Source organism: Trichophyton rubrum (genome assembly GCF_000151425.1).
Source record: "Trichophyton rubrum CBS 118892 genomic scaffold supercont2.6, whole genome shotgun sequence".
Taxonomy (NCBI): Eukaryota; Fungi; Ascomycota; class Eurotiomycetes; order Onygenales; family Arthrodermataceae; genus Trichophyton; species Trichophyton rubrum.
The window spans coordinates 1,190,949-1,201,389 of NW_003456423.1; the positions used below are offsets into that span (position 1 = coordinate 1,190,949).

Sequence of the window (10,441 nt, forward strand, 5' to 3'; positions counted from 1 at the left end):
TCGGACGTGGACTGGTTCAGAGCAGCGAGCGTCAAGGTCGACCCTTCATGGCTCAAAGAAATCAGCCGCCTGTTTTTTACTATACTGTCGACGTGGACCATCGGGCGTAACGACTATGACGACCCATCAGTGGGCCCTGAGGCCACTGCTCCTAGCCTCGATGTTAGTCTATATTCTACTCGTTGCGACTATGTATGTCAAGTATCACTTCCCGCTTGGCTATATACGTCGTCATGATTCTCTACTTCCATCAAGACGCTTCTCCTAATACCGGTATGTTGTTTACAAATGGCCAATCAGCCATTGATATATATCCTGCTAACGACGGAGTATTTCCTACTACAGAAACTTTTGGTCAGCAGGCATGTTACGGTATGATGCTGAGTGACATTGCTAGCAACCATCCGGAAAATTCTTATATCTCCTCTCGTCCGTGGCTCCGCCGCGCAATATGCTGGGTCGCTATCGCACTTGGGCTATGGTCGGCCTCTTATCCCGAACATGACGTCGATAGATGCGGCTGGTCCAACATTCTCCTCGAGTCATCTAAGTACATGTTCCCACCAAACGTCAATCTTGGAAAACGCTTCACGGCCCTCGGAGTCGACCTCATTATTCTCGGCATATTTCTTTCTCCTTCTATCAAAAATGTGCTCTCCAACAGCTTCTTCCTATGGTTTGGCCGAAACAGCTTTGCCGTCTACCTTACCCATGGCACTCTGCTGAAGACGGTCCTAACCTATATGGTCTACGGCAATATCACCGGGGAACCATGGGTTGTCACCAAGAATGAAAACGGAGAAGACGTCCTGCCGCCATGGTTCACTCGGGGATCCCCCGGGGTATTCGCTATTTGTATACCGATCTGGCTGGTGATAGTGTACACTATTGCTCACTTCTGGACAACATACGTCGACTCCTTCTGTGCACGAGTCACTCAGCGCCTTGAAAGCCTTGCCTTTGAGTCCGACAATGAGAAAACCCAACTCCCTAGGTGATGGGAATTACGAAAGCATAAGTGTGTGTGGATTTTCTACATTTAAATATATACCCTTGTTCATTTAGTTGTCTCTTCTCTTTTGTTGCGCTTCTTTTAAGTGGTGAGCATTTGACTAGCCATCCGTTTCCTTTTTTCGATATTTCCTAGAGTTAGATCTGAAAGAGATGTGCATTTCTGGTGTATTATATACATCCCCTACCTTGCCTGGTTTATGTGTTTCCATGTTAGCATTATCATATCGCCCTTCCATTCATTACTAGGGCTTTTTGGACATATCACCTTTTAGAGCGAGATAGCAGACACCGAACATATGTATTATTTCACTCATGCTATGGACTATCTATCTACGTCGGTACTAAGTAGTCGTCAGAGCTATCGCAATTGGCCGAAATTCGCAAACATGAAAAAAAAAAAAAGAAAGAAACAACAGGCATTCGTTACATCGTTTACTCTTGTCACGTTGATTTTTTTTTCTTTTTCAAGTCATCATCGTAATATTATTCTGTCGTCAGTTATTTTCTTCCCCACAATTCTTCAAGCTCCTCGGTATCCCTTCCGATCAGTTTGAGGGCTTCCTTTTCAACCTGCTCGGCAGAGAAATTCTCGTCTCGTTTGCCGAGAGCAGCCTCGGCCCTCTCTCGCTCAAGCTCAACTATGCAAAGCATTAGTAACCTGGTCCCTTGGTAGTATTTATCTTCAATGTCAGAATCAACTCACCATGAATAGCAACTGCGGCTCGTTTACCACTGAACATGGCATGGTTGCCGTTGGTGCTGCCATCATTGTTGGCGTCTCCAACAACAAACACACCATGAACGGACGACCGCATCCCCTTAAAGTTAACCTTTATCTTGTTCCTGTTGATCGGATCTCGTGCCAAACCTAACTGGTCGGGAAGGTTCGAATGCTGCTTAGTTGGGAAATTTGTTATAAACACGGATCTCTCAACACTGGTACCGTCGTCGAAATGGACCCTGAACTTATCATATTCCTGCCAGGTTGTTTCGTTCTGCACCTTGGAGCCATCCTGAAGACGCTCAATGGAGCAGATCATTTTGTTGTTAATCTTGACATTGTAATGTTTCAGCTGTTTTCTCCAATGGGGGTATTTCTTGTTGAGGTACATGATTTCACCAAAGCTGTGCTCGGTGCCGTTCACGAAAGCAATGATGTCTTTGTTCAGGGTTTCGAGTTCGTAAACGCTGTCCATGATATGTCGGAGTGGTCCCAGGATGCCAAGCGGCTGGTCACGGTGTTCCCAGCCATCGCACCATGGGCACCAGTAGATTCCCTTGCCGAAGTTCTCCCGAAGTCCAGGTGTACTTGGAAGAACATCTAATACACCAGTACCAAGCACGATTTTGCTGGCTGTGTATATCGCACCATTTTTGTCGGTGACCCGGAAGAAGTATCTTCTTCTTCCATTTTCGAAAACCTTCTCGACCTTGTTCACCTTGACATCTTTGATGGAGGTAGACTTGTATCGGCTGATCTGCTTTCTAGCCTTTGCGCGGAATACTTTTGGTTCAACTCCTGTGATCTAGTTAGAACATTTGCATGGCCATAATATAGTGCTTCAACTTGGGATATAAACGTACCATCATTGGTAATCATATCATGTATATGCCGAGTGGCACTATTGCGATAGATGCCCTCGTCAAAGAGCAAGACATGTCGACGGACTCGGCCAAGGGAGCTGAGGGCACTGAGGCCGGACGGTCCGCCGCCAACAACAATGACATCGTAGCGATGTTCTGGCCCTAGCGGTGGTTGTTCATTGACCATGGGGGCTGCAATGACAGAAGTGAGAGCAGAAGTAAGTGCAATCAGGGCGAGGGCAAAACGTTGAACACCCATCTTGACGGGTTTATCTCAAGCTCTGAGAGTAACTGGATATTGACTCGACGTTGATGTCTTCTTCCTTCTCGTCGTCCTCGAGGGAGCTGTCGAGCAGACATTTATATCTCTCTTCAGGCATTGCGACTGTATATTCGGCTAAAGGGAAGCCGGAGCACTTTCATCCTCATAGCTTCATATCTTTTCCTTTCTGATGAGCTCCGGAGAGCAAATCACAGTTGTGAGGGCAACGTCGAGCCTTCAGCAGCAGCACAGGTGGATCTGAGCAGCTCCGTCTATCCATGAGCAACTATGGGCCGCCCTATCCTAGCAGCAGCCCAGCTATAGTTCGTCTGCATGAAATAATGCGGCAAACAGGACGTGCGAGGGCAGAGAATAAACAAAGTACTCCGTCGTTGGGGCAGCCAAAGGACATCGTAACACTAGCCTCGCCTCCGAGTTCAATTGAGTCGAAATTGAAAGATGCCCACTCAACTAGATACTGGCAGGTTTTCAGCAGCATGCAATGCCGCTGTCAGCGTTACAGTTTCCATCGTACGACGGACAGAAGCCAAAAGAAGGCTAGAACCAAGGATAACTTTTCTAGTCGATCGTCTTCTGCGGGAGTATATGGGGTATCAAGCAAGCAATCGCTGCAGGCGATGCTTCGGCAATGGTCCAAAGGAGAGCAAGAAGAACACCCCCGCAGCGCCAGAAATCGGTGCCAATCGGGACACAGACTGTGCTGGCCAGCTATGGAACAAACGTCAGCCATTTTTCCAGTCATGATCGACTTTGCAGCGGAGCAAACGATGAATAGTGACTGGATGTGTTGGGGCAGCTAGAAAAGCCTGCTGTGGTCATATGTAGCATGCAGAACTATTGAGCGTGCGGTGGATACAAGCAGCTAGCTAGCTAGTTAGCCACATGATAGCTCGGTGGCCAGCTGGCCAACCACCTGACTTTGCCTAACTAACGACGAGCAAGTTAGCCAGTTAACCCTAAGGCCGGAGGCGATTTGAGCGGATAACTCTTAACACCGCAGTTTTAGGTGGGAAAGCGAGGGCTGCGATTTGCTCGGTCTCTCCGGGTAACGCTTCCGGGCGGATTCTCGTCGTTGAATTCTTCTCTTCTATCGTCATTATTATTTCCTCATTACATACAAAATTAGATATACACCGTCCCATGGACAGACAACCCAAGTCCACTATATGCAGCCATTTCTTTCCCTGTCAAACTTGAATAACTCCCAAAATTCTCCGTATGCAAGGACCCCATACCTCAATAACGCTCCAGTCGAAAGTGAAATAACAGGGAAACAAAAGACCCTCCGCGCTGAACTCCGTGGTCAGTCATTCCGATCTGCATATCCGAAATCAAACTGGAACCTCCTTTATCTTCTCGAATTTTGATTTTTGAGTGTTTTCATCAGGATTCGTTGTAATAGCACTGTTTTCAAACGTCACCGAGCGTGAAGATCTCCGGTCCGGCTCTAGACTTTCGATTTTGACATGCACCTCGCTGACTTTGACAATGGCGTCTCTCTGGCCATCTGTACCCTGGACAATGGCCTCCTGACTCTCGGTAGTTGTCTGCTGCTCGACGCCACTGTGATAGGAATTGAGAGGGTAGCAACGGGTCTTCATGTTTGGGTTCACTCCATATATCGTTGTCCCTTCTTCCTTGGTCCCATACAAACTGATGTCAGTTGCCCAATATGGAAGTGGCTTTCTTTTCGTTGCAGGCTTTCGTAACATGCTACGGGGCCATGACGTTGACCCTGATGACCCGGTTGCTCGGGAGGTGGCCTCTCTGAGGATGAGTCTGACGAGTGGACCCAACATTGGGATACAGGCAGCAATCATGATCAGATATTGCTCAATGCACAGCCAGAAAACGAGGTCTATCGTGTTCCACGAGTAGTCTGCACGGGCAGAGAGGCGCGAAAGAAATATTGTCTTGACGACAGAAGCACCCACCGCTCTAAACAGCAGAACAACAATGGTGAGCAACAAGCGTCACTGGCAATGGGAAAGAATAAAAAAGGATACCAGATGCAGTGTATAACTTACACAAATCCAAGTGCAAAGATGGCCGCCAAGCCAAGTTTCACTCGGAGCGGCATTTGCAGTTTCGATATCAACCGCACGGGATAAATGGCCAGTGCAAGATCTGACGCGGCCGAAACGGCTGTGGAGAATGAAGTTCGGTTAGCAATTTGAAAGCTCTGACATTCAAAACGGGACATGCGAGCCAGACTAACCTCCGGTAAAAAACGCAAAATCTCTCTGGATTCGAGGATTCCAGCAGTTTCCTTTGATGCTGTGATCCCATAATGACTCCACAGGCATGCATTGGCCATAGATGGTGAAGATACAGACGAAGTTGACGACGGACAGAAATACCATGCCGCCGTAGAAGTAAGGAGCTTGTCGAGTTGCATGGCCAATAATGCGCAGGAGGAATAACATGATAGATACTTTGGCCCAGTTCGTAGATGCAACGTGGAACCCTTGAGAGATCCAATTGTATTTATCTGCTTGCATTGCTTCCTCTTTGGTGAGATAAAATTGATGTCGCCCAGTGCCGTGGACTATACTGGTGGTAATCATCGCAGCGTTGACCACAGCGCAAGCCTAGATGATAGAAAGAAACACCGTGTTAGAGACTCACACTCTCCTCCTCCGACGAGACAATATATTTACCAGAGCAAGTATAATAAATCCGTCGTCCCAGCCAAACGCTCTCACGACTTTGACCCGCGTCCATATTCTAGCTATGACAAGCAGAAGAGATATGCTGAATCCAGTCCAAGTTAGAATGATGATGATATGGCCTTTGTTAACATCACCATCCGGAGGCTCCTCTGGTAGTATCATATTGCTGTATGCTTGTGAATAGCACCCTGAGGACAGCTGGCCTCTCCAGCAACTAGACCCTAAGCAAATCCGTTAAGGACAGTGGAACACCTTCATCAATGGCGATGGCGGTTAAAGGGATGAAAAGGAAGGTTGAGTCCGTCTCCATGATGGGGGCTACGGAGCAACGGAACCATCTTATATGAAAGTGGAAGATCGTCGTCCTGGCTCGTGGTAATATTCATTTCTGCAAGGCGTTTGCCACTAAAGAAGCAGACCCTGGGATTTATGCTGGTATGATCGTATTTTCTCTCCTGTTGGCAGGGTATAGTCTTGGTTCAGCGCTATACCCAGACGGCGAAGATCATTCTCGACGTTCCCAAGACATACAGGCCAAATAATGTCCTCAAATTCTGAAGCGCCTGGTGACTAGATAACGGGTCCTGTTGCGCGCTACCGCAATAGCGGGTAGTCTGTGAATATTTCCCCCTCATTTCATCTGATGTGACGCCTCGTAAGCCGTAGATCTCAGATTCGTGGTTCGTGGGAAAGCTTGTCAGGAGATATTTGACGGCTCGGGACGAAGTAAATTTACTCCGTTCCAGACTGAGGCGGCCGTTCATGCATTAGCAAGTCTATTGGAGGCCATGTTGCTCCGATACCAGACACCAGGGTCTTAGCATCCTATCGGAATGCGCTAAAAACGCCAGAATGAATGATGAGCCACCTTCTATTAGGAAAATCTCGTCCATCAACCATCTTATGGACCTCGTGTTACATGACAAGAGGCAGAGAGATCTCTATTTTATGCATGTGGATATATGCTTGTCACGCATTTTTCATCGGCCTTTGCTCTGAAGGAACAGGCGTGGAGATCTAGCGGCCCGCCAGACTGGGGCAAGAAGCAACTCCAAAGCGCCATGTCGCTTGAAACATTAATAATATTCTGGAATATATAATGTAGCCACCAGTGTCTATTGAGTGACACCTTAAATGTTCAGGGCTTCCAAGCACAGAAGCTAGACGGGACGTTGCTTTTTTCCTATTTGAGAGCAAAAGACATTACACTAACACGTGATTGAACACTTTAGGTAGGTTAGGGAGGCCCCCCCAAGGCTCCAAGGCTGGTCCTCACTGGTACGCTGAAAAAAACCGAGCGGTCTCAAGGCCAACTATCGCAAGGTCCAAGGTCTGTGAGCCAATGTTTGGCGTTGGCGTGAGTAGTGAGCCGTGCATACATGGGTACCTCGGCAGTATCAGGCTAAGTATGGTAGTAAAAACCTATATTCACTTGGTCTGGGATATGTTTGCTCTGAAGAGACGGCACACGGGTATCGAACACAAAATAAGTATAGCCAAAAGGCAAATTATCGATTGAAAAGCATATCAGAGGACTGAAACAAGCTCTGAATTAGATAATAGTATCTTATTAAAAAGTAACATCCATCCAGAAAAGGAAAGGGAAATTATGTTTCTTCAGCTGGGGGGTAGAGGAGGGAGGGAATCAGACAAGGAAAGGCATGGTTCTGTAGCCTTGTGGCTAGCTAGTCTGGAAAGTCATTCAGAGTTTTCATTCAGGGTAAAAATTATACCCCTGCAGCAACTGCAACTCGAAGATGGCTTGGTCAATTGAACGATAAATGCGCCCGACTGGACCGGATCGCTTGACCCCCCGCCAATAGACCATCAACCCCGGACGGCTCAGCCGGGCCAAGGGAACAAGGGTAGCTCGGCTTCTGTGGGGGGTAGGACAGGGTAAATAAAAAACACAAGAGACGGGAAATCACAAAGGTTGATAAATAGAAAACAAGCAAAATCCAGACAAGTCCTAGAATGTCAAAAGGGTTGAGAGAGGGGAGGGGGGGAGGGGGGGGGTTGAAGGCTATAATAGTATATAAACGCCGTGTGCACCTTCGCCAAACTTCCTCAAAGTGGGGGAAGAATAAAAGGAAATAGTATACAAAAGAGGAAAAGCATAAGGTCAAGAGTAAGGTGTCATCTTGACCAGCAAGAAGCTTGGGAAGATACTCGAAGGTACATCTGCGGTCGAAGCTTCATCCCTGAGAATGCGGGTTTACCACGCCAAGATGAAGTTCGTGTGCTAGGACCGGGTTGTTGTATATCAACGTAATGCATGTGGCGTAGGCACTACTTGTGTCACTAGCTGTCATTCGTAATATGGCGATGGATGCGGATTATTTTGTGAGACTGAGGTTGAGGCTGATATTCAACCATCGAAGGTAAAGTGACGGCAGTGTAGGTTCATCGTGCATCCCTATTGTCCTCGAAGGCGTTCGCTATAATGATGGAAATTATTTCCACTTCACTCCGTCGAAGCCTGAGCGTTTTTTATCGCCGCATCCAGCGGGATCCGAGTTATGTATACAGGGTTTCGAAGATCTTTTTGCGCCCGGATTTTGACCTAGTAGATTTCGGAGAATCCATGTTAGTAGGTTGCATAAAAATGATGTGCGGAGAATAATAGCATTGGGGCTCCAATTAACAGAACTAAAAATAACGCTTAATGCCTACCTTGCCCAGCAGGTGAAGAGTAACCGCTGCTGGAAGAACTTTCCGTAGAGCCCACGGAAACTTGAGATTTGTGAGGCATGTTGAGGATGTTCCCCCGGAGCTTTTTGTTTGTATGGCTGAGGTTGAAGGCTTGTAAAAAGAGATGAGCTTCCGCTTGTTGTTAAGACGGAAGGTTGATTGCGGTAGAAGACAGAGGAAATTTGCTGTCAAGAGACGAATAGACAGGAGATTGGGCTTGTATGTAAGGTTGAGATGAGAATGTAGAGGCGTGAGAGATGTGTTGAGAAAGGGGGTAAATCAGGAGGAAGATTCTCCAGGTATTTATAATCTGGAGGAAGAGGCTTGAGAAGAACAAAGCACTCTGGGATTCGATGAATCGACAAGAGGGCGCGATGAGAAGAGCAGAGCCTCCGGGCCAAAGCCAACCAAGGTATTCTCCCTGGTATGATCTTTTTGCCTTGAAAGGCTCTAAAGATAGAAGTGCCTCGGGGTTGAAACTAGGCAACCAAAGGGACAAGGAGCAGTCAGAGGGTGAGTTCTATAGGCACCAGATGAAAGCGGGCAATGAGAGATGTCTTTTTCTTGTTTCTTAGCAGGGTATCTGATGACCTTCTACTATGTGCGTCATGGTAGATGGGCCAGGCAACGACAGGTGAAAATCAAAGGGCGAGAAAAAAAAAGTAGCCCAGAGAATTAGGCAGAACTGTCAGCAAGCGGAGAGGAAACGAAGCTCATTCGACGACGAATCGAGTCCTGTGGCTGGCAAGGCAGGAAGGAGATCAGTATCTGAACTGCTTGCTTTCCCAGACGTTGAATTGAAGGTACAAGGAAAATGAAAGGGATCAGGAGGAAAAATGACGGAGAGAAGAGGACGGAGCAACCCCCGGACAGAAGCAGCCTAGCTAACAGGGGCCACGAACCCCAAAAAACAAAAAAAGGGCTTGCAGCACGGTGATGATAGGCCAGGCTAGTCAGTGAGACAGCGTCAATTGAACGTGGTTCAACTCTCTGGCCTCTAGGATCGAAGCTGTTTCGTGGCCGTCCAATTGACGCGCCGTTTTGTCTGGCGTCCGGGGAGAAAGCGATGGGGGGAAAAAGCAAAGGATGATGAAGCCAGCCAGACCAGCTCAAGCCCACCGCAGTGCCCAGGGGGGTCAGAAGAGTGATAGGCCGCAGTTGAAGATCCAAGCCAGGGAAACAGAGGACAGGTAACTCCGTAGTTTCAGTCACTCTCAGGAGGTCCGGACAGGGCGATCTTCATGCGCGTCGGCACCTCAGCAGGCAGCAGCAGGCAGCAGCAGACGAATTGGCTCGATATCCCAGCAAACAAGAGCAGGCAGCAGCGCGTCGCGAGGTCGTCCAGCATCACCAAGCATCACAAGCATCACAGAGCATCACAGGGGAGGTTGGAAAGTCGGGCGACGGAGGAGGTTGGAATGTTTTGACAGCAGCAGCAGAGCTTCCTCTTCGGGCCTAGCGCGCGTCGCTGCTCTGGCGATGGGCTGGGAGTCGCCCAAAGAGGAAAAGGCGGCGAGGGCCAGGCAGAAACCCACGGCCCGAGCCCAGCCTTTCGGCCCAAAGGGGTTTAGCCCTGTTTGTTGATGAGTCAGCATGTGAGGCGACCAAAGACGCTAGCCCCCTTCTGGCGCCCAGCGTCACGTGAAAAGGGGGGAGGCAAAGGGGCAAATGATCTTTCACGTGATATACTTGCCCTGCCTTACCTTTTTGGGCAGAGGTGAGGCCCTGCCGCTGCCCAGACGACGAGACGAAAAACGATGAGACTAGGGAAGGGCGCGAGCCACGTCAGGGAATAAGCCGTGAAGGATGAGATGATGCTTCCGTGGCTAGAAGGAGGCGCTTCCAATCCCTACAGCACCAGCCGGAGAATCTTGGGTAGAACTGAGCCAAGTTGAGACGGGATGGACGTCATCGGGAACCAGACAACAGTGACACTTCAGAGGGAAAGGCGAAGATGTGAGAAGGATCGAAGAAGAGCGGTCTACCTGAATGCTCTCCGTACGGCGAGTATAGTTATTCATAGCAACAGTTCATAAATCCGAAGCTGATGATTGCAGATAGCTCAGCCGGCGTCGCTACGCCTGACTCTCCAACTACAGACCGTAAGTCACTGCTGATATCTGAAACTGTGACGTGGTCCTGTTGTCATGCGCGGCACCTATTTACAGAACATTAAAATTGGACATTTTCCGCTGCT

General features: G+C 48.5%; 3 protein-coding genes across 3 annotated transcripts; 1 reads left to right on the forward strand and 2 right to left on the reverse strand.

Annotated features, from left to right (window-relative positions):
• Positions 1 to 194: 194 nt before the first annotated feature.
• Positions 195 to 998, forward strand: TERG_05848 (uncharacterized protein; the record flags this gene model as incomplete). The annotated part of the gene is made up of 2 exons (XM_003233931.2): positions 195 to 273; positions 346 to 998. The coding sequence occupies 2 exons, from the start codon at positions 195 to 197 to the stop codon at positions 996 to 998; spliced, it is 732 nt and encodes a 243-aa protein (XP_003233979.2).
• A 514-nt stretch (positions 999 to 1,512) lies between these two features.
• Positions 1,513 to 2,857, reverse strand: TERG_05849 (uncharacterized protein; the record flags this gene model as incomplete). The annotated part of the gene is made up of 3 exons (XM_003233932.1): positions 1,513 to 1,652; positions 1,718 to 2,533; positions 2,599 to 2,857. The coding sequence occupies 3 exons, from the start codon at positions 2,855 to 2,857 to the stop codon at positions 1,513 to 1,515; spliced, it is 1,215 nt and encodes a 404-aa protein (XP_003233980.1).
• Positions 2,858 to 4,212: 1,355 nt separating this feature from the next.
• TERG_05850 (uncharacterized protein) lies at positions 4,213 to 5,715 on the reverse strand (the record flags this gene model as incomplete). Its single annotated transcript, XM_003233933.1, has 4 exons — positions 4,213 to 4,819; positions 4,909 to 5,026; positions 5,100 to 5,472; positions 5,542 to 5,715. The coding sequence occupies 4 exons, from the start codon at positions 5,713 to 5,715 to the stop codon at positions 4,213 to 4,215; spliced, it is 1,272 nt and encodes a 423-aa protein (XP_003233981.1).
• Between the last annotated feature and the right edge of the window lie 4,726 nt (positions 5,716 to 10,441).